A 24,691-nucleotide genomic window follows, 5' to 3' on the forward strand; every position below is an offset into this window, starting at 1 on the left:
TTCAAACCGTTAATCCATTAAACCGTTAAAACTGTGGTTTCATGGTCCGGTTTTGGTTTTCAACTTAGGCCAAATTTTAAATTTTTAAATTTATAATATTTCATTATTTAAAAAATTTAAAGATGTTCCTAAAATGTGAGAATAAGGTCTAAAAATGGAAAAATTGTTTAAAAAACAAAATTTTAAAATTTGTTAAAAAAAATAAAAAATAAAAAAACCATTAAACCGTTTTAACCGCGGTTTCTGACGGTTGAAACCGGACCGAACCGTTTTAAAAAACCTAAACCTGAACCGAGCCGTTGCCGACTGTTAGGGAGAGGAGAGTTTTCTTGGGTTGGAAGGTCAGGAGGAGAGAGGGGTATTTTGGGAAATGGATAACTTATGAGATTTTCCTTTTAAGTTCTCCCGATAATTTGATAAACCCAACCCTCCTCAAATTGAGCCAAGCTGAAGCGAGTGAGAAACAAAATACATACATACATACATACATACATACATATCTCTGCAGAGACAGGCAGACAAGACAAGACAAGACAAGACAAGACGAGACGAGACGAGACGAGAGACAGACAGACAGACAGACACAGAGACACAGATAGACGCACGCACAGAAGGAGATGAGATATGAGAGCGAAAGGATCCCTCTCCGAAGCCGATGTCGCTCTGCTTCTCAGGAGGTAAGACATTCTTCCCATTTCTTCATCCTCACCGTTTGCTCTCTTCTTCTTTTCTCTTTTTGTTTGGCTTGCTTTGAACTCGTATACCAAGGGAAACTGCGTGGTGATCTCAGGACTTGATGATTCTCGAAGAAATTTGTTTATGCTTCCTACAACTGTTGATCATTGTCTTTGTGGCTGATATATACTGTTTCTTTTGTACGACTTCTGTATGTGTGTGTGTGTTTGATTTATACACCATGAGTGCAAGGGCAGAACACCATTGTGAGTTACTCTCATATGTAATAGAAAGTTTGTTTTCAGATATACATCTCTGTGAGTGTAACTCTATATGCCTATCTAATCAATTCTCAATATTTCTAACAGTATGCAAGAAACAAAATGTAACAGGAAACACATAACAAGGGGTTTCTCCGACCATTTGTTTAACTTTTATGAGGATAGAAAGGTGATGGACGTTTTCTATAGACGAGAAGAGATAAAACTACGTATATGACCATTTGCAATAAAAGACATATCGATGATGTGATCAAAGACTCACTCCTTGTTGATGTACACTGGTTTCAACAAGGATGCACCTAAAGTGCTAAAGTCTGCTATTTTCTCTTATTTGGAAGTGGTTGGCAAATTAAATGCAATAGTTTACTTTTAATGTTTTCGATTCACTGTGTTTTCTTATCATTTGTTTTCATAGTAGAGAATATAGTGGAATTGATGAGAGAAAATGATTCATACACATGTTTGAATCTGTCATGGCTAACTTCAAGATGTCGTGTTTTAAGACACTCAGCTGAGACATGAATTGAGTGCAAGCTAAATAGGCGTTTTGGGTGGATGATTTTAGTAATACTATGACATATTCTAAAATGTGTGAAAACCTTCTTTTATCATGAAATTTCTCATTTGAGCTGTACTAGTAATTGTTTTCGTCATTGCAGATATACAGCAAGTACTGTGCTAGCTCTACTACAGGAAATTGCTTGCTCAGCAGATAGTAAATTGAATTGGAGTCTGCTGGCTAAAAATTCCAACTCAGGGATCAGCAATGCAAAGGAGTATCAATCCCTTTGGCGTCATCTTGCTTATCGCACGAATATATCTGAAAGCTTTGAAGATGATGCATTGCCATTGGTAAATTCTCTATTTCAGATTAAGATATAAAGAAACAGATGTGTTGCATTTGGTTCTTATTCTCATTGTATCTAAAAGTTAAGGCATGTGAATGTAGGAGGATGATAGTGATATTGAATTTGAAGTTGATCCTGTTCCAGGGGTTAGTCAAGAAGTTGCGACTAATGTGGCAGCTTGTGTGAAGGTGAGGATCGTACGGACAATAGTAAATCAGAAATTATAATAATAAATTAATGTTGAAGTGTGATGTTTGGACTTCTGACATGGATTATTATGGATCAAGGAAAAAAAGAAGAAGCCTACTTTTGAGATGCATTCATTATACTCAAAATTATTGTTGTCAGAAAAAGTTAATTTCTATAGTTCCAGTTTAACTTTACCTTCTAAAGCTGATAGGTTGTTTCATGTCGCATTTTAACGCCTTTTCATGTATTAAGTGAGTTTTGAACTGGCAGTAGTACACTGGTATGCCAAATAAGTTGGTATTTTTATCATATCTGTATGTTTCAGTTGGCAAACATCCAAAATTATGATGTTTAATGTAAGCCAATATCTGGTATGCCAAGTAAGTTGGTATTTTTATCATATCTGTATGTTTCAGTTGGCAAACATCCAAAATTATGATGTTTAATGTAAGCCAATATCTGGTATGCCAAATAAGTTGGTATTTTTATCATATCTGTATGTTTCAGTTGGCAAGCATCCAAAATTATGATGTTTAATGTAAGCCAATATACTTGGCTTTAATAGTGATATGTTACCACGAGCAGAAACTCTGGCTGTTTTCACTATTTCTACTACTGAATTGTGGTAAGCTGGTTTGGTCTCTTGACTTTTGGCACCTCTGTCCACTTGTGTAGGCATGGTGATATGTGACCTTCCTGAGATGCATGTACTTCAAAAACAATGTTTTTGTCAGCAGGGGATGGATGCTTGCTTAAAAAATGAATATACTGATTTCAAGAAGAATGGTAATCTTGTAACCTGTTCTTAGTGATGGATGCATGTTCCATCACCTGGGGCTATAATCACATGGTACAGCCATTTTTCACATCTTTTCCTCTGTCCTGTTTCCTACGATGTCCTCCATTCGATTCCATTGTTTGAGATTTTCCTCATTAGATAAAGAAAGGTCATTTGATGTCATCTCTGTCCTTGATGCGTCCCATGTAACTGTGCATGGTGGAGAAATCTACTTCCCTGCATTCATTGATGACTATGCTTCACATGGAGTACATAGTGGGTTCCAAAACAGTCCAAATTTGTTTTTGGGTCTCATTACTGTCTCTGATGTGTATGCCATGCGACAATGCTTGGGGGAAAAATCTACTTCACTACATCAATTGATGGCCATACTTCACAGTGAAGAGTCAAATTTATTTCCATGTTTTCATCATTTTCTTTCCATGGCAGAAAATAGTCGTAGTTGCAATTTACTGATAGAGGAAGGAGTGAATATATGTTTAAAGAGGAAACAAGATCAGATGTTTACCAGGTATCCAGAATGTGTCACTGGCTACAAATCTGTTGTCCATATTGTTTGAGCATACCAGATATCCAGAATGTTGAAGCATCTACTGCTAACCTTAATCTAAGGACCTGGGTTGTGCCACCAATAGGGACTTCTCCTTATCAATATACAGTAATTAGTAATTACTAATCAGTAATTTCAAGGGATTTTGGCTAAATGGGCCTATTTTATGAGCAGGTTTTGTCCAGGGCAGGGACTCCTGCAAGTAATTCTTCAAAGTCTCAAGAACCTTCTTTTGTCATTGACATACCTAATTCAACAAGTGGCTGGGAAGTCAAAGGCAATGGTCAAATCTCGAATGTTGCAATTCAAGGTTCACAAACAGTGGAGGCGCAACCTGCAAGGAAGAAGCGAAAACTTTGGACTTCTGAGGAGGATCAAGAACTAATTGCAGCAGTAGAGAAATGCGGGGAAGGAAATTGGGCGACTATGTTGAAGGGCGCTTTCAAACACGAGCGCACTGCTGCACAACTATCGCAGGTATAATAATGACTACCACATTATATACTTTGAAATGAATGGAATAATCTGTTTTCCCATTAATCCATCTGATGGGCAACTTTTGTTGAAGAGATGGGCTCTGATAAGAAAGCGAAGAGACACTCAAACAGGATTACAGAACATCACTGAAAATGGGACGAATGCAGTTGTCGGGAGCCAATTACCAGTAGAAACATCATCAGCAGATGGGCAAAAAGTTCCGACCTCTGTAGGACCAACATCAGGTGTTTTTATACTCTTTCTCATAGGGTCCTCATGGATGGTTTCTTTCCATTTCTCAATTTTTATTTCAGGATTTCATAACATCCCGAATAAGGATTCCTAACATAAAATTTGATTATGGGTCCTTCTGAATGGGTTTTTCTTCTCCTGATTTCTTATTTCAGGATTTGCTAATGTTACCCCAATAATGAATATTTACAGGTGGCACAGAACAGACTTGTAATCAAAGCCCTAGCACAGCCAATCCCACTTCTATTGCACCAATGGCTGGAAAGAATAGGCCACCTGTTAAAAGGACAAGTATAACAGGATCTTCACAACACAGGAGTAACAGTATGCCACCTGTCACTACGTCAATCACTAATGTAATACAAACGAAGTCTCTCCCAACACCATCATCCTTATTGCCAACAGGAAATACAGTGTCAGCACGATATATAACGTCGGGTATGAGAAATGCTCCAGTAAATGGGGTAGGAAGGGCTCCTCCGAAATCATCTGCTGGGCCTGATCCTATGGTACAAGCTGCGGCTGTTGCTGCAGGAGCAAGAATAGCTCCAGCCTCTGCAGCTGCATCATTACTAAAAGCTGCACAATCTGGGAATGTTGTTCATATAGGTATTGGTGGAGTATCTATGGGGAAAACAGTAACTCCGAATCAACAAAATGGTAGTAATGCTTCTTGTAATAGTGCTAAAATTGGAGCAACTTCTGGATCAAGGACACCAAGTGGAGCTTCAGTACATTATATTCGAACTGGTAGTACGGGGTCGCCCCAATCTCTTGCCATGGTTGGCCAAAGAGCACCTCAGTTGAAGGGTCAAGCTATAGGTAGGAGTACCAGTTCTCAAATGACAACACAAGGACAGCTAACTCAACGGCCAAGTCCTATAAGCCTATCCCAATCTGGACATTCCACATCATCAACATTTATACCACAGAAATCACAACTTTCAAATGTAACATCTACGTCATTGACCAAAGCGAAATTAACTGGATTTCCCAGCGATGCATGCATGATTGTGATTAATGATAATGCTAATGAAGGTAGTGCCAAGCCAGCAGATTGCATAGAGGGAATCAATCCAGTGTTGAAGACCTCAGCCCAGGATTCAAATGCAATAGGGGTTAATTTGTCTCCGCTACAGAATTCTAGTGAGAGCTCATCCAAATGCAACACAGCAGATAATCAAGCTTCTGATAGTAACCCACCATTAGTTAGTGGGAGTAAGGCTGAAACCTCTGTGTTAGGTGTAAAGTCGGTTTCTATTAACAAGCCTGCTAATGCAATAGTAGGAAATGAGACTTCATTGGCTACACCAAATGACAGTACAATAGCTAGCTCAGAAAAAGTGTCAGAATGAGAATCAGACAAGAGGGACTCTACTAGAGGAATAATATATTTGATGGATAAACCAGTATTATTTCTTTGTTATGTTAATATCTACAGAATTTAGTTTCTACAAGTCTTGAGAAAGGAACAATGGCTTTTGCCTTTCAGAGATGACACTGTCATCAATGTTCGACTTAACCTCATCTGAAAACTGGGGCCTCTTCTCTAGCCTTGTAGACTTCAGTGCACGGATGCTTGAACATGACTGTACATGCAAGGGTAAACATTTGAAACAATGCTTGTCAATATGATAAAGTTGAGGTAAGCCAAACATGCCCCACGATAAGTCTCTGGTTAGGTTGTGTCAAGGGATGCAATGAGAGGTTTTATATAAACATTTCAGTGTATCATTTATAAAGATTTATAAAAGATGTACTTACTAGTTTTGAAAATGTATGTGAAGAGAACACTCACGTCTAGATGTATTTGATTTTGTAGGTTTGAAAACATATATTGAAGAATTGTGCAAAGAAAGTTCTTTTATTAACAATTGAGTATATGGATATGCGATATATTTGATATTTGTGTGAAGATATGCAAAGATGCCACTTGTATTGATTGTATTTATTCATTAGATGTATTTGGTAGTGGTGAATAGATGCAAATTGTTATGTCAAGTTTACATAAATGTTGAGGAGAGCCGGGGGTCAGCACAATCCATCTATGCCCAATATTTTGGTTCCTTTTGTTGGTTTTAATTTCTAATAGTGTAATTGAATTATCAATCTCAACCTGTTTTTTGGTGTATCATTTCTTAGACAACCTAATTTTCTGTTAGATTTCATGTAAAAAATAATCAGAACACAACCTTGTGATGATTTAAGTTTTGTGGAAGTCTTGCACCCCTGCAAGGATACAGGCAAGAGACTGGTATAATTTCTTAGACAACCTATTTTTTTGTTAGATTTTGTGTAAAAAATAATTAGAACACAATCATAAAGTGCTATTGCTGGTTTTGAATCATTTGATGTAAGTGTCGCAGAAATCTTGCACCCACACAGAGAATACCGTTCTTATTTGATGTGACTTGAATGCATGCAAAGCTACACGCTTTTGTTCTTATCTTCAAAGCCACACGGACACACATAGAGAAAGAGAGAGATATTAATGTCTTCTTAGACTAAATTTGGGTCATGAGACAATTGGTTACAATAATGGGATAGGTATCCAATCATTGAAAATAAAAATAAGATAAGCATAGATAAAAAAAGTTTTAGTATAGAGCAAAAAGATGTTATGGTGTACATATTCTATAAAGGAAATGGCTATTTGCTAGGATTGGTTTCATTTGCATCCAAGTCACTTGAAAAGGGTCAGGAGGTCAAAGGGTTTTGATGTAGGTGTGGTTCGTGGTCTCAATGTAAAAGGTATCCCAACCATAGCTTCAAGATGGTGTAACTCACATTCCCTTATCTTCTTAATTGTCTCTGTACAACGAGTGACTTTAAGGCCCAATACCCAAGACTGTTTGGTTGTTCTTTGGTTTTCTGCTTCAACGAGGGAGAGGTTGAGTGATGCAGGTTGAGTGATACATGTTGGTAAATATTAGAAGGTTATGATTAACATTTTGTAGCTTATTTTCTCTATGTTGTTTTAACTCTAAGATATACCTACCTAGTGTCTTTATATTCGAGCTATTCAATAATTTGGAGAGGGTCCTCGTATGTCTTGTTATTTTCTCCTTATTTTAACGTAAGTTGGACACTTCCACGTAAAATGATACGCATCCTTTATCTCTATGTGACATAATCTACATATATGTTTCTCTCTGGGGACTCCATTAACACGATGATTAACACTTGAATGCATACAAAGCATAGATCGCCCAAATCAAGTCATTTGGTATCCAAGATTTTAAGCCTATCGAACAACTGCTCTCTAGGGATTGTGTCAAAGGCTTTCCAAAAGTCCATAGCACAACAATATAATTTCCTCTTGCGAGCCTTGGTATGGTCAATTAAGCATCTAAGTGTAACAATACGGTCAATAGTAGAGAAGCCTATATGGGTGCTCGAAGTCCTAATGTCTCCATATAATCATTCAACTCTACTTCCATCATTGCACCACATAGTTTAGCAAGCATATGATCATGGGGTTCCCTCCTTTATGTATAGGAACCACTGTGTTCATGGTCCACTTCGGTGGAAAACCCTCCGTGAGGGAACAATTGAAGAGTAGAGTGAGAAAATGAGTTAGGCACTCTCGAGCATATATGATGTGCTTAGCCTGTAATGTTGTGTGATCTACAGACATTCTATGTTGCAATTTCTTTATGATTTTAGTGACCCTAGAGATTGTGAAAAATGTCCCCATGGTAGATCGAGGTGTAGAAGGCATCAGAATGGGTGGCTAGTTTGGGATTTGGTAAACTTCCTTTTTATATGAGTACCAAGTGTTAGGATCCTTGATGGGAGTTCGTGGCCTAGGTTCCCGTAGTCTCTTTTAGATAGTGGCACACATTACTCATGAGCATATGGTAGAGTTTCCAATATTGAGATGCTTGCACGTTCATCTCTTACGAAGTGTCGTCTTTCGTATTTCTTGCAAGCCTATATTGAGGTGATAGTACCATTAAGTCGGGATAATTTAAGTTGTCTATATAAGTCTCTACAATCCTCATCATACCATCTATTCTATGGCATAAACCCTACTCTACCTTGCTTGGAGTGTTTCATGTGGGGGAAACTATTAATCGATGTGGAATGAAGGATGTGTATGAATTGCGTAGTACAATTCTCTAAAGGCAATGAAGAATCAAGAGAGGAGAGATGAGCTTGAACATGTTGAGAGTAGATGTAAGAGAGCTCATGTGTGAAATGTCTTGTGGTGTGATGGCATGGTTGACTACAATTGGTGGCATTGGGATATCGTTTTTTAATTCGAAATATAAGAAGCTATGGTTAGCACCAATAGGGCATTGAGAGATAGATCAATAGATAGATTGTATTATCATCTTCGGAGGTCAAATAATATGACCTATGAGACACAAAATATAACATTTCACATAATACACATGAAAGTGAGTAGCGACTCTCGATGTTCAAGAACTTTACCAATGAATGATGCAATCAAGAATGCAAATTGTGGTTGTGAGAGGAATTCGTGCAAAGATTGGGTTTGATCGAAAATGTGTGGAAAGCATTGTCGAATATGATCAAAGGCAAAGCATTGTATGAAAGTCTTATATTTAGACTCTTGAACTTGTTTAGGGCAAAGTGTGCATAGTCGACTACTCTCATCACGTGTGCCCCAACGCCCCGTCTCATATCGCAATGCATGTGAGCTAAGTCTCATGGAAGCAATGGCCTGAATGACAATGGGATGGGCTCTAACATGTATCAATGAGAATGGTTTCCCCGTTCCGCGAAGAATATTGTTTTGTAGTTAGGCACAACATGTGTAGTATAATGGGTGAAGCATGTGCCCTCGCATTTGTTCCATATTATGATACAATGGCATTGCAAAAAGGCCTCATTTAAAGAGGAATCTAGTGATGCATCATGAAGCAAGTGTGTCGCATCCCATCTACCAAACCATTTTTTAATATCTTGCATCCAACCAGAACACACCATTTTTCTTTTATGTGTTTTTTGGATCTTTTTGCTTGCTTCCTTTGACCTAACATTCGACTCGAACGCTCAGTTCGAGTCAAGCATTGCTACTGTCAGTCATTGGCAAATAGTAATAATAATATTTTTAAATTTTAAAAATAAAATTTAAAAATAAATTTTAAAAATAAAGAAAATAACAATTAGAATAGATTACAAGTAATTAAAAAAATAAAAATAACAACAATAATATTGATAAGCTAAAAAATTAATTAATTATTATTACAATTAAAATAATAACAATGATAACATTCGTTAATAATAATAATAAAAAATAATAGTAATAAATAAAATAGATAAAAACATTTGAGTAGAATATTAAGATTAAAAAAATCAATACCGACCTCTCTCGATGACAAATACCTACACACCTTAAAAATCGACCCACATTTTAAACACTCACATACTTTGAACTAGTTAGGACATCAACAACCTTGTATATTAAACTTCGAAGACTCGAGTCAACCCATCCTCTCCAATTCAAGTCCTCAATGGTCCTGCTCAAATTTCACAAGCACGTGTGTGACTTTGCGACAACGCAAAACCAACAATCTTGAGCACCCATTGACATCCACATTCTCCAACAAAAACTAAGTATTCTTGCACACAATGAGGGGAAGAGTTTTGGGCACACATATGTGTCACCTCAAATGGTTAGCCTCAAAAAAACTAAGGGATCATCCTCGATTCCGTCTTTCTTGGTAAAAAAATAATTAACCCCTATGGTTTCTCATATTTCAAGCACATGTGTGAATTTTTGTAATGCTTTCATCTGTATGGGTCAGTCAATCTTTATAGAGTCCCTTGTCAAATTCTTTTATAGCTTATGAGCTAGTCAAGAGGCATCTGGGAAACATTATGTGCAAGGATGTGCAAGGACATGGCACATTATGTAGAGATTTGTAAGAGTTGTTAAATGCACGACAAAGTGGATTGGTAGATATAGTGGTTATGACGAGTGTTATGCAAGTTGAAGTTTTTGGTGTTTCCAAGAGAAATACTTAGAAAGCAAGTGGAAGGTAGACCCATGAGAAACAAAACAGCCTCCATGTGCAAATTCTTACAAGAAGATAGCCTCCATATGCAAATTCTTATGAGAAAGATGTCATTTGTCAGTGTATTTGTATTGGAAAAATCATTGTTGACAAGGAAGAACTAGATGTTAATAAAGTATGAGATTATTTTTCATAGGTGGGGGCCAAAGTTTTGCTCACCACAACATACGATCCTAAAGAGAATGGGAAGGTTCGACATGGATACGGTTCTACTATGAATGCAATCAAGAAATCAAAGTGGCCACAACTACTGCCTTATCCTTTATGAGCAAACATGACTAAACATAATATGGTGATAGGTTACATGCTTGTGGAGCTAAATTTCAATAAAACGCCGATACTGCCTACTGAGCAATCTATTGTTTCATTGGCTATAAACCGTGGCGTGATGATATGAGTAGAGACAATATCTTAACAACGAAAATCCAAAAGCATCAGAGAGCACTAGAAGGTATGTAGGTTGTTCTTATTTGTAAGAAACTCAACTTAACTTAAGTACAAGGAGAGCTCCAATACCAAGACCAAGTTCATCCCTTTGTTTTTTTGAAATTTCCATGGAAGATGATTGCGATCTATGAGATGAGGCCTAGCCCATGGTGAGGATTGAACTTGGGTTCTCTCAAATTTATGACTTTGATGGGAGAGAAATTGGGTGTTCATAACAATATCTTGGATAATCGACATATCAATAAAATTGTTGGTTTTATTTGTATATTGTGCAAAAGTTGAATGATAACAATTGTGCGTAAATTGGATGGGTGTGTAAGCTTAAGATGACTATTTTGAGAAAAAGAGTGACAATCTTCAAAAAACAAGACGAACAACAACCAACAATACATTCGGCTTTACATAGCGTAATTGTTTAGAGCATTTGAGATGGAATTCTTCAGTGAACATGAGTGCATTCATTGTTTTAAGTCTCAACAATAGTGAAACATATGGCAAGAGCCATGACCTCATGAAGGCCACAACCACTCTTCGTTCCCTCTTTACATTGTCACAATTCAAGCATCCCTACATGTGTGGAAAACTAACCTTATAACCATATGGCCAACATTTAATCACAAGCAAAGCAATGAGGTATGAGTGAATCCTTGTGGCATGAAAACTAAGACTAGGTGTGACACCTACTAATGAAGCCAATGGACACTAACAACAAGGTACATCTAAAAATAAAGCCTACCTACAAAGCTATTTGCACCTAACAAGTGTGTTATAGGCATCTAAAAATAAAGCCAACCTACAAAGCTAATTGAGCCTAACAAAATGCTATAGGGCATAACCTTTTAGACCAATTCTATAGGTATTTTTTAATGGGTTAAGGGTAGGATAGTTAGGAAACTGGTTATCCTAGGAACTGGGACAAACCCATATGGACTATGACATTTGAGGACATATGGTGGTCCTGGAGCCAAATGTGTTGAGCTACATGAAGGGAACTAGCTACCCCCTTCACGGTGACATTTGGAGATAATGTCGAAACTCACTTTGTGAGTCTAAGCTCTCTTCTTCGGATCCATTATTCAACAACCAAAGTATATCATAAGGTAATATTCCATGGTATTAGTGTTGAGCGGCAAGCTCAACCGGAGCCGGATCGGCTGAATAAGCCTGAGCCGGTAAGCGAGATGAATCGGTATGCTGGTGAGCAACCGAGCCAGTAAGCAATAAGGACCGGTGAGCTGGGGAGCCGGTATGCCGGATCCAATCCGTAACCGGAAGCCTAGTATAGGTTAGACTACTAGCTAGTTATAGTCTCGTAGTTAGTGTCAGATGCTCGTGTGAGCATTGAAGTACACCATACTTCTAACAGTCCCGTGTGGACTTGTATAAATAGCGCTGATGAGCGCGTTGTAGATACAGAGCACAAAGTATTCATATAATTTTGGAAAATAGTGTGTCTTGCTCTCTCTCTCTCTCTCTTTGTGTCTCTCTCGTGTACTCTCTCTCTCTCTCTCTCTCTCTCTCTCTCTCTCTGTATTGTTCTTTCTAACGCTTCCGCAAGCAATCTTTTACATGGTATCAGAGCGCGTGGGTTGAGAACCTCTGCTGCAGACATCTACGCTTGTGAAGGAAACCCTAACAGATCGGAAAGCAAACAGAAAAGGAGAAATGGACAGAGGTATGGCTACGTCGCTCCCGGTGGAGAAGCTTGACAGAACCAACTACGCATCTTGGTCATACAAGATGCACCAGTACCTGCTTGGGCATGGCTACTGGAGTTATGTCGACGGAGTGAACGACTCAACACCTGAGACAACACACAAGGACTTCCCAGTGTGGGTACAGGCGGCAAGCAGGGTGATGTACTGCTTCGCGTCCAGTGTCGGTGACCAGCTACTTAGCCATATCTGTGACGCCAAGACACCGAAGGATGCTTGGGGAAACTTGAAAAAGGTTTTCGCAGCAAGCACCACTGCCCGGAAGCTACAACTCAGACAGGAGTTGAGCAATGTTCGACAGAAGAACATGTCGGTGGTAGATTACATAGCCCGGATCAAAGGGATCTGTGACTCGCTTGCCTCTATTAACGTCACCGTAGAGGAAGACGAGATGGCGCAGGTCCGTCTTGGAGGCCTGACGTCCAAGTTCGGAGCTTTCCGGACTGCGGTTTGTACAAGGGAGAATACGCCCTCATTTTTCGACTTACAGTCGATGCTCCTTGTAGAGGAGAACCACGCCGGTGCATCTACCAATGCATCCCCAGACAACTGGATGCTGTACACGGGAGCGGATCGGTCCCACGGGCGTGGTGGACGAGGCAGGTCGGCACACAATGGAGGCGGCTGACAAGAGCAGGAACGAAGGCACAATGAGCGTGCCGACAGTAGTTCCGAGACTTCCACAAGCAAAGGGAGTCAAGGTGGTGCCGGAGGCCGACAAGACAAATCCGCTACGGAATGCTGGTACTGTGGCAAAAAGGGCCACTGGGAAAGCGAGTGCTGGAGAAAGTGTGCCGATTCGGACAAATCCGGATCCAGCAAGACCGGTAAGGAAGGCTAGCAAAGCTCGCACTACACAAATGGATCGTGTAAAGAATCAAGAGATGGATTCTTGTGAAGCGGAAGAGATGTGAGTTATGTGTGTGTGTGTGTAAGAGAGAGAGAGAGAGAGAGAGAGAGAGAGTGAAACACAGAGAATACACAAGGTAAAAGTATATTGACAAAGGAGAAAGACTCAACATTATACAAGGTGGGAGGAGGGTGCTTTATGTAGTCACCCTCTCTCTTCATTAACTACAAGCCTCATGGAGCATGGGGAATGTGAAAGCTCATAAGTTATGTTTCATAGAATATGATTCTATGACTCATACTAAATGCTAGAATACAAAGTGGTGACATAATGGTGACTCTTGACCGTTGGAGTGTCTCTTCACTCTCAAGGTGAGTTCACACTAGACCAAGTTGAGCTTGATTCTCAACACGCCCCCTCAAGCTCAAGTCGGGTCGGTTTCATACGGTATCCGAAATCCGCTTCAACTCGCGTTCCGGAGTCCGCGTCGACTCGCGTCCGCTCGCTTTATGCGGAGTTGCGGAATCCGTGCTCCAGCTTGCGTTGTGCGAAGTCTGTGCTTTGGCTTGCGTCTTTCTTCGCGGCTTTGCGCGGTAGATCGGCTCTTCGCTGCTTCGTTGCGTGGTTGCGGAATCCACGTGTTATTGCGTAGTGTCTTCAGTACTCCCCCTCAAGCTTGGCAGGTCAGGGATCGTCAATCTGAGATCGGTCATGAATTGCCATAGCTTGTCGGCTCCTAAGGCTTTAGTGAAGATGTCGGCCGTTTGAAGATTAGTGCTAATGTGTTGTAGGTCGACATCACCAGCCAGAACGCTGTCTAGATATTACGCAAGTGCGTGTGGAAACGAGGCGGGACCGCGGGGGTCTCGAACCAAAGAGCAAGCGAGGGAAGAGAAAGAGGGAGAACCGGCTACGCAGGACCGGGGATACACAGGGACACGGCCCTTCAGCACGGAGAACGCGAACAGACACCGACACAGACAGATGCGAATGACTAAATATGTATATCAAGAAAAATGGCTAGCACGACTACAACCCCCGATGGGGCACAGGTTGGTTACAACCGAACAGGCCGGCGAACAGATGCCGATGCCTGTTCGCTTCGACGCACAAAGGGGGTAGCAGGTCGGAGGTGCTGCCGGAAGCGCTCGGGCGTTCCTCGAAACAGCGCGAGCCTCCTCGGAACCCTGCACAGAAAGCTATGGAGCTCAAGAAGGAAGGAAACAGAGAGAGAAGCGTCCAGAAACGGTCCGACAGCACTTCGTCCTCTCTGCCCGAGATGCCCGCAACAGCTCTTTCCTGCTCTTATATAGGCCGACGAGCAGGCCGTCGTGTCAGCTTTATTCCCTGTCCCTTTCGAACAGGGATCCGCTCCGTTCTTCACGCATCCGCGTAGTTACGCCGCCGACTCGTACAGTTCGCGCGCGCGACCGAAAAGACTGTTCGCGCGGTCTTTGTCTCCACTCGTGTTAGGGCCCGTTCCTGCCAATTATCCTCCTAATTCGCTTCTATGTACAACTTGGAGCGTGCGCGCGTGAAGAACCGGTTCCCACGCCTTGGTGCGCCGATTCCGCTTATGGACGGTTTTCTTCACGACATCCGCCCCCCCCTAACCGCGCATCCTCCGGTATGCGCCAAGAGAGTTGGGACGGAGAAAACCGGCCCGTCTTCATTCCTCGCCCGTCGGTTCTTCCTCGTTTTCGGATCGTTCGTCACTGCTGACCGGGAGAGCCGGGTCTGGCTCGTCGTCGTGTCGCTTCTTGAACGCTTTGATCCGCTTCCCTGCAACCGGTATCGCCATTCTCGTGCCGTCGAGTTCCGCCAGGTGATATGTCCCGTTGTCATTGGCGCCCCGTACCACGTAAGGCCCGAACCACCTTCGTGCGAACTTCCGTGTAGCTCGGTGCTGGTTGTCGAGGCTGCTGTCGTAGACGAGCACCCAGTCACCTTCTTCGATTTTCTTCGGTCGGAGCCGGTGCGTTCGGTCGAACCTGGCTTTGTTCTTTTTCCTCGCCACCCGGAGCTTCTCCGCAGCCAGTTCCACGTCCTCCGGTCTCCGCTCGAGCTGTCGTATGCGCGCGGCCAACAACTCCTCCCGGCTCATCTCGTCCCTCCAGTCGACCGTTGCCCACGAGGAGATCGTCCGTTCCATCGGCATGATCGGCTTCAGGCCGAACATGAGCTCCGTCGGCATGTACCCGGTTACCGAACTGTGCGTGGTCCGGTCTGCCCACAAAGCATAAGGTAGCAGCCGCGGCCAGTTACCGACTCGGCCTCCGCATGCCCGAACCAACGCCTTGACGATCGGTCCGTGTCCGCGCTCCACCTTTCCATTCGCCTCCGGATTGTACGCAGTGGTGAGCGAGAGCTTGACTCCCAGCCGGTCGAACAGCTCCGCGGCTTCTTCGACGTCCAACTCCCCTCGGTCAGCCACGATCTTCCCGACGCACCCGTACCGGCATATCACGTCCTCGATTAGGAACCGGCATACGGCCGCGGTCGTTTTGTTCGGAAGGGCCCGGCCTTCCACCTGGTTCGTCAGATCCTCCCGCGCTAGGACCAGGTACCGCATCTGTCCTACCCCCATTGGCATCGTCACCAGATCTACCATCCATTTGAAGTGGATGGTCGGAGGGTACGTGGGGTGAAGCTCGTCCCGATGTCGGACTATGGAGTGCATCTGACAGCTCTCGCAAGTTGTCACGAACCGATGCACGTCCTGGTACTGCCCCGGCCACCAATACTTCCCCTTCAGTTTCTCAAACGTAGCCCATGTTCCACGGTGTCCAGCCCAAGGGCTGTCGTGGTAGGCCGTCAGCAGCTCCTCCTGCTCTTCCCTCATCGCCACCACCCGGAGCGGAGCGCCGTCCCTCTTCTTCGGGTGCTTCCATAGATAGCCATCCCGGAGAAAGAACCGGTACGCTTTCTTCCGGATCCGGTTGGCCTCGTCCTTCGTCCATGACGCATCGGGCGTCATTGTCTTCAAAAACCCACCGATCTGCAGCCACTCCCCGTCGTACTTGCTCGCGTCGAAGTCGTTAAGCGCCGGAGTGCTTGTTCCGTCGGATGTTACATACGCAGTCTCGAAGAAGTCCACGCCGACCTCTTCGTCCTCCGAAACCATGCCGCCCTCGTCATCGAATCTCGCCCTCGAAAGCATGTCGGCCATGGCGTTGTCTTTCCCGGAAATGTGTCGTATTTCCGGGTCCAGGGACTTGATGTACGCTATCCACCTGAGCATTGCCAGGTCCGGCGTCGCGCATCCGGAAACCATGCCGAGAATCGGCATGCAATCCGTCTCTATGATTACCTCCGTCCCGATCAGATAGTCCTTGTCGGCCTTCACCGCCGAAACGATACCCCAGAGTTCGCGTTTAACCTGGGCGTATCCGCGCTGCCGTTCGCTGAGGACCTTCGCGCCGAATCGGATCGGAAACCGATTGCCGTCCTCGTCTTCTTGGTTGACGACCCACCCGATTCCGGTCGGACTCGTGTCAACCGTTATGTACACTGGGGTGCCCTTCCTGTAGACGGCCTTTCGGAGCGCCGGTGCTGCCGAAAGAGTCTCCTTCAGCTTCCGGACCGACTCCGTGTGCTTGTCTAGCCATTCGAATCTTCGCCCTTTCTTCAATAATCCGTACAGCGGTTCCGCGACGTGCGCGTAATGCGGGATCCATATGTGGTAGAAGGCGCATGCCCCCAAGAATCTTCGTACTTCCGTGACCGAGCTGCAATCAGGCTTCATCGCGGAGATGGCTTCTACCTTTGCCGGAGACGGTCTCCGGCCATACGGTCCACATAAATGTCCGACCACCATGATTTCCGACTGCCCGAAGGCTAAATTCTCCCCCGAGAAGGTGAGCCTCGCATCCTCTAGCCTTTGCAGCACCTTCTCGCAGTCGTCGATGTGCGTTACCACGAATCGCCGGCATCCGTCCGGCCCGATCGTCTCGTCCTTCTCTTCTACCGGGCATCCCTTGATCGGGATGTCGTCTAGAAACGGCATGGTGATGTCCGGGATGCAGTCCCTCATCACCTTGTTCATTGCATTCACCATGTGGGCCACCGAGTTGGTCCCTCCTTGCGGCAGCGTACACATCCGCACTAGGCCGAGGGGAGTTCGCATCGTCGTAATGTCTCTGCTCTCCACGGCTAGCTGGAACTGGTCGTACCCTGAATATAGATCACCGACCGAGTAAATCGACCTCCCGGCGAAGGCCTCCGCGAACTCGTCTATGGTCGGTCCGATCCCTGCGTTCCGAATGGTCACCCTATTGACCGGTTGCAGGTCCTGAATGAAGCGCAATGATCCGTTTTTCTTTGGTACCGTAAACCACCGGTTCGAGTACGGGGCGCTCGACGGCTCGAGAATGCCCATATCAACTTTCTGCTTCAACAGCTCCATCAACTTCGGGATGTGAGCTCTCGGAACCGGAATTGGCTTGAGATTCCACGGTACATGCGGTACCGTGAATATCACCATCGGCTCTACGATCGTCGGGTCTACGCACCCGATTTCCTCCGGTGAGAATGCGAAGGCTTTCCCGTGCCTTCCGAGCATCCTCCGAAACCGGTCTTCCTCCACCGGCAGTAGGAACCTGCCCCCACCGATCTTCAGCTCGCGGAGCGTCTCGTTGGTGAAGGTGTGTCCTATGCAGGCCGGATCTCGTAAGCTGGGGTCCGATGCAACCCCTTTGATTCGGGATTCGCTGCCCTCCGGTAAGGGCGCCGCAACTGGCCTCACCTTCCGGTCCACAGTCTTGTACTTGGTGCTAACTCGGGCCGTCCGTTCCGACTCGAGCCCTCGACCGAAGTCCGCGATGACTTCGTACATTTCTTCTGAACATACCGGTATCGTCCGGTCTTCGATAAGGTCTTCTTCGACTACCCTCCCCAGCATTCCCAAGGTGTCGTCGAAGGAGACTGCCTCCACGGCTCCGTTGATTTCTTCGTCAGGGCCGAGAACTCCGCACGCCCGAAGTCTCCCCTCCGTCTTTGTTTTCTCTCGGCCGGCGATGCCGACCATCGTACATGCTCCGCTGTCGGAGAAGCAAAATTTCCTACCTATTGTACACGGTTTTATCGTACAGATGTGGGGCTTTCCCGGAGCATCCGGACTGTCGCGGCCCCACGCCTTGGCAGTCCTCTCTAAAAATCCTCTCGGTTTTCGGAATCGAGGGAGTCGCGGTTACGTTCGTGGTTCGGCCGTACCGTCAGAAACTGGACCGAATGGCGCCCGTCTTGGCTTTTGACCCTCGCGTAGGCCGAACCATTGTCCAGCACCTTGGTCTCCATCCGCGCCGCCGTGATGTACGGCTCTCCCAGTATGACCGGATGCGAAGACGTCTCCTGCACGAAGAAGTGCTGGTCAATCTCGACGTCGCCGATCTTGACTCGCACATTCGGACAGGCCCCGTGCAGCTCCTCGGTGGCGCGCGTTGCCGCCCTTATTTTCCACCCGTGCTTGGTGTTGATCGGCCATTTGCCCTTCTTATAGAAGTCCATGGACATCAAGTTGATCTCCGATCCGTGGTCCACCAAAGCTATCACCGGTTCCTGGACATCGCCGATCTTCACCGGGGTTTCCGTGGTCGCTCGGGCCCAGTGTGGTCTCGAATAGTGGCTTTCCGCCCACTCGTCTCCCAGCGCCATGTCGTCTAGGTGCGTCGTCTGCACTTCCACTGGTCTTTCCGGTTCTGTCTCCGTTGACAGCCTCTTCCGTTTCACCAAGTCCACGATGGAGTCGTGGAACTCCTTCTTGGCGATTCCCAGCACCTCTCGTAACGACAGCTCCACCTTGCTGTCGAGGATCCGTTCCTCCAGGACCTTTCGTAAGTCCGTGGTCCTTTCTATCTCCGTCCCCAGACGGTACCCGCCCTTCTGGGGTTTATCTTTCGTACCGGCCCCGCCGGCTTCGTCCCGTCGTGGCCCGGACCGGGTCTCGTATCGTTGCGAGGGCCCGGTCGTCCCGGGTTTCCCCACCCGCTTCTCTTCTACCAGAGCCTCGTAGTTCTGGCAAGCGGCTTCCACGAAGCCCGTCCTTTCCTCGACCGGGTCGCTCCACCCGGTCATCTCCCGTACCCGTTTCTCCGCGCGGTCCGATTCCTCCCCTTTTAGCCTTGCACCGGCAAGGCCTCCCAGCATCGTCGGCCAGAATCCGGCTTTGCTTTCCCTTCGGGCCTCGCCGCCCCCGACTCGAATGCCGGCCGACGCTGAGTAGTGGACGGTTTCCGCGTGTCGGGCCGCCGCCTCTTCCATCAACCTTTTCATACCACCTCGCCCGTCGTTTCGGCTCAGGGCCCTTCGGGTGTCGCTGGCATGCACCCGCCCTTCCCACAGGTACACCACCCTGTCCCTTAGCGCCTCCGCGAAGTCGCCGCAGTCCTTCCGAATGTGGCCGACTTCATCGCACCACATGCACCTGTTTCCTGCCGCCGGCCGTCGGTCACGAGCCGGTTCGCCACCTTCCCTTCGGGCTTGCGCGATTTGGAGGTCCTTTACCGCCCTCGTCAATTCCTCCAGCGCCGCTCCTCCGGTTGAGCCTCTGACTACGCCGGTCGAAGCCGAACCGGTTTCCAACCACTCTCGGGTCTCATCCTTTCGCACCTGTGGCGCTGGTTCGAACTTCCTTGCTGCGACCGAGCCCGACCCGGTTACCCCGTTATCCGCCCATTCTCGCCGTTTGTCGAAACGGCCACAGACTTTCTTGACAGCCGCCCAGTCGGTAGTGAGCCCGTCTTCGGTTTCCAGCAAGAGGCCCACTTGCTCCCGATCCCGCTCGTCGACCGACTTGACAAACAGCAAGACCCGGCTCGTGTCCAGGATGGTTCGGTCGAGCGCCGAAAGGCGCGCAAAGTTTTCCTCGAACTCCCGGAGGAGTGCCGACGCGTTTCTTCCCTTCCCCGGGGACTCCACCCATTCCATGAACCTTCGCTTCGAAAGCCGGAGCGCGTCGTCCAGCCCGTATTTCTCTAGGAGCCGACCTTCGAACTCCTCCCAGGTACGGCTCTCCGCCCGCACCTCGAGCACCTCCGCATGGATGCTCGGCATTGCTACTCGGGGAAATCCGGCAAGACGCCTTTCTTCCGGAATGTCCCGCATCAGCATTTCTGCACCGTAGGACGCTAGATACTTCGTGGCATCCCTCCCATCGAACCGGCCGATCGTGCCGACGACCGCCTCGATAGCTCTGTCGAGGGCACCGGTGCCCTCGCGCGCATTTACAATCCGATCCACGGCCGAAGCCATGGCCTCTGCAAGATCCGACCCCCTCATCTTCTGCTCTTCTGCCGCCTCTTTCACGTCGGGTTCACCAAAGATGTCTAGATATTACGCAAGTGCGTGTGGAAACGAGGCGGGACCGCGGGGGTCTCGAACCAAAGAGCAAGCGAGGGAAGAGAAAGAGGGAGAACCGGCTACGCAGGACTGGGGATACACAGGGACACGGCCCTTCAGCATGGAGAACGCGAACAGACACCGACACAGACAGATGCGAATGACTAAATATGTATATCAAGAAAAATGGCTAGCACGACTACAACCCCCGATGGGGCACAGGTTGGTTACAACCGAACAGGCCGGCGAACAGATGCCGATGCCTGTTCGCTTCGACGCACAAAGGGGGTAGCAGGTCGGAGGTGCTGCCGGAAGCGCTCGGGCGTTCCTCGAAACAGCGCGAGCCTCCTCGGAACCCTGCACAGAAAGCTATGGAGCTCAAGAAGGAAGGAAACAGAGAGAGAAGCGTCCAGAAACGGTCCGACAGCACTTCGTCCTCTCTGCCCGAGATGCCCGCAACAGCTCTTTCCTGCTCTTATATAGGCCGACGAGCAGGCCGTCGTGTCAGCTTTATTCCCTGTCCCTTTCGAACAGGGATCCGCTCCGTTCTTCACGCATCCGCGTAGTTACGCCGCCGACTCGTACAGTTCGCGCGCGCGACCGAAAAGACTGTTCGCGCGGTCTTTGTCTCCACTCGTGTTAGGGCCCATTCCTGCCAATTATCCTCCTAATTCGCTTCTATGTACAACTTGGAGCGTGCGCGCGTGAAGAACCGGTTCCCACGCCTTGGTGCGCCGATTCCGCTTATGGACGGTTTTCTTCACGACAACGCGCTCTCGGATGAAGTGATAGTGCACTTCGATGTGCTTTGTCCGCGCGTGGAACACCGGGTTCCGAGCCAGATAGATACTGCTCATGTTGTCGCAGTAAAGGGAAGTAGGATCCTTGATGGGTACGCCTAGATCCTTCAAAATCCTCTTGAGCCATATGGCTTCACATGCGGCTATGGTTGCGCCCCTATATTCCACCTCCGTACTCGAAAGAGCGACGATAGGCTACTTCTTGCTACTCCAGGATATTGCTCCGCTGCCGAGGGAGAAAACAAATCCGGAGGTTGATCTTCTATTAGCTTTGTAGCCGGCCCAATCGATGTCTGTGTACCCCTCGAGTCGTATTGGCATCGCGGTCTTGTAGAGGATGCCACAATCCATTGTGCCGCTCACGTATCGTAGAACTCGCTTAGCGCAATCCAAGTGAGTATCACGCGGCGTTTGCATGAATTGGCTAAGCACACCGACCGGATAACTGAGATCGGGTCGTGTGATTGTGAGGTAGATGAGACTGCCGATGAGTTGCCGATACTGAGTCGGCTCACACGCTTTGGTGCCGGAGTTCGCATCTAGTTTGAGATTACGATTGAGCGGGGTTGCCACAGATTTGCACTAAGCCATCCTGAACTTGTATAACAAGTTGAGGATGTAGTGCCGTTGAGAGATCATGATTCCGGCCGGAGTCCGAATTACCTCGATGCCGAGGAAGTAGTGGAGCTCCTTCATGTCCGTCATCTCGAACTTGTCGGAAAGGAGGGATTTGACTTTATTGATTTCGACGAGCTGCTCACCTCCAATGACTAGGTCATCCACATATAAAATGATGACGATCGAACTTGCAGAATCGCTTTGTATGTAGAGGGAGTTGTCCAATTTTGACATACGGAAGCTGATTTGATGAAGATATTGCGTTATCTTCGAATGCCAAGCACGCGGTGCTTGCTTGAGGCCGTAGAGTGGCTTCTTGAGTCGGCATACGGCTTTTGGATGAGTGCTCGAGTTGAAGCCGGGTGGTTGGATCATGTACACCTCCTCTTCTAATTCGCCTTGTAGAAAGGCGTTCTTGACGTCCATTTGATGGAGGTGCCACCCTTTCGCCGCGGCAATCGCAATTACGGTACGCACCGTCGTCATCTTTGCCACCGGGGCAAAGGTCTCTTCGTAGTCGACGCCATGCGTCTGAGCGTATCCTTTCGCTATGAGTCGAGCTTTGTAGCGGTTTACGAAGCCGTCAGCGTTATGCTTCACCTTGTAGATCCATCTGCATCCGATTGCCTTTTTGTGTGGTGAGGTGGGAACGAGATCCCACGTCTCGTTCTTCCATAGTGCTTGCATCTCCTCGTTCATTGCTTCGATCCATCGCGGGTCCTTCGCGGGTTCCGAAAAGGTTTCCGGCTCCCGTACTGTCGCTACCTTCATCATAAAGGCGTAATGGTACGGCATATAATCGTTGTAGCCGAATCGGCTTATGGGGTTCTTTTCACGAGTGGATCGACGGAGCTTTTCATTTGCAGAGATGAGGGATTTCTTAGCTCCGATTGGTACCTCGAAGCAGCCGAACTCATTGTCGAGTGAGTGAGTCGATTCATCGTCGTCGAAGCGATCGTCTTCATATTCCTCCATTTTCGCCTTGCCGTTGTCCATCTTAGGGCTAGGCCGTGATGTGCTTTGATCGCTCAAAGGCTCTTGTGGTCTGCTCAGTCAGGTCGTGTTCGGACTTTCTTTGAACATGCGCGTAAGGTGATCTTCATCCTCTATCTCTTGTTCAGTGGATTCTGGGTTGAGTGGGGTTGGAGTCGAAGTTGGCTCTAGTGCGTACCAAGATGCGAACTCGTCAAAGACGACGTCTCGACTTACCCGAGATTTTCGAGTTGAGGGGTTGTAGCACTTATACCCCTTTTGCTCCAGTGAGTATCCTACAAGGATACATTTCTCCAACTTCGGGTCGAGTTTTTGACGCTTCTCATCGGAGATGTGCACGTACGCAATGGAGCCGAATATCCGAACATGTGATAGGTTCGGCTTCTTTCCGAAGAATCTTTTGTGCGGAGTGACCTCGTGCACGCCGGATGTTGTGCATCGGTTCATTAGGTAGACGGTCGTATTTGCTGCTTCGGCCCAATATGACTTGGGCATATGCTTCTCGTTCATCATGGCCCGCGCTACTTCAAGGATGTGCCGATTTTTGCGCTCGGCTACTCCGTTTTGTTGCAGAGTGTGTCGGCAAGTGAATTCTCGCCGAATTCCTTCCTTTCGGAGATACGTCATGAAATCATCCGCGAAGTACTCCTTGCTGCCATCCGATCAAAGACAACGTAAATGGCGGGCCGTGGCTTTCTCGACTTCATTCTTGAAATTTTGGATGTGTCCGAACACTTCGCTCTTTTGCCGCATCGGGTAGATCCAAGTGTGCCTAGAGAAGTCGTCAATGAAGAGCACGTAATATCGGTATTCGCCGAATGTCGAGTAGACCTTTGCTCATTTTCCGCTCTTTCGGGAATGGGTATTGGTGTTGCTTGCCGAATTGGCACGCTTCGCATACACCTTCAATCTCCTTCTCTTTGAATGTCGGTAGTCCGATGACGACTCCTTTCGATTTCATTGCTTTGAGTTTGTTGAGATTGATGTGGCCGATTCGCTTGTGCCATAGCTCCATGTCAGAGTCGGCGTTCGTGTTTTTCGCGAACATGGCGGATTTCATCTCACGTGAATCGAGAATGAACATCCGGCCCTCTCTTCGTCCGCGTGGGATGAGTCGGCCCTCTTTTTCGATGAAGCAACCGCCTTGATTAAATCGAACTTGCATCCCTTGCTCTACAATTTGGCCGACGGAGACCAAATTCTTCGTAATGGTCGGTACATGCAATACATTTTTAATGTAATTTTGCTTACCTTCTTTTTCGAACGGAACATTGCCAATGTGCCGAATCGGGTGCGTAGTGTCGTCTCAGGTTTTGACATAGCCGGGTCGGTCCGGCTCTCGAAGTTCTTGGAACCATTCTTGATGCGATGTCATATGGTTCGAGGCACCGGAATCGACGAACCATACGTCTTCCGGACCGGAGGCACTAGTTGAGGTAGTGGCCGACATAGAGTTTGCTCTATGTTTCATCATGAACATTCTGCCACGATCTTCGTAGTCGGAGTTGTGTGCGTAATTCGTGAGTTGTCGGCTTGTGGAAGCCGATTCACGCATCTTCTTTCGGCACTCTTCTTCGTGGTGGTCGAGCTTTCTGCAATATCCGCATTCGGTTGCATTTTGACGGCTCGGGCCGGAGTGGAAGCTCCCCCTTCTTGCGAAGGTTCCTCGTTGGCCTCCGTTTTGCGGCCGAAATTGGGAGTCGTTGTCGTAGGTCGGACCTCGTCCGCCTTGTCCTTGGCCAAATCGGCCTCTCGCTTGTCCACGTCCTCTTCCTCCATTAGAGTGTGTGTAGAGCATGTGGCCTTCCGACTCAT

At 46.8% G+C, this 24,691-nt stretch overlaps 1 protein-coding gene across 1 annotated transcript; it reads left to right on the forward strand.

Annotated features, from left to right (window-relative positions):
- Positions 1–546: 546 nt before the first annotated feature.
- On the forward strand, positions 547–5,528 carry LOC147859276 (uncharacterized). Its single transcript, XM_087326043.1, has 6 exons — positions 547–677; positions 1,616–1,808; positions 1,906–1,992; positions 3,517–3,819; positions 3,911–4,064; positions 4,264–5,528. Exons 1-6 carry the CDS (start codon positions 625–627, stop codon positions 5,424–5,426), a joined length of 1,953 nt encoding a protein of 650 aa, XP_087182169.1. The 5' UTR covers positions 547–624; the 3' UTR covers positions 5,427–5,528.
- Positions 5,529–24,691: the final 19,163 nt, after the last annotated feature.

Source organism: Azolla caroliniana, unplaced genomic scaffold (assembly GCF_043228905.1).
Source record: "Azolla caroliniana isolate FFs.n. ecotype wild unplaced genomic scaffold, voAzoCaro1.0.p SCAF_10, whole genome shotgun sequence".
Classification (NCBI taxonomy): Eukaryota; Viridiplantae; Streptophyta; class Polypodiopsida; order Salviniales; family Salviniaceae; genus Azolla; species Azolla caroliniana.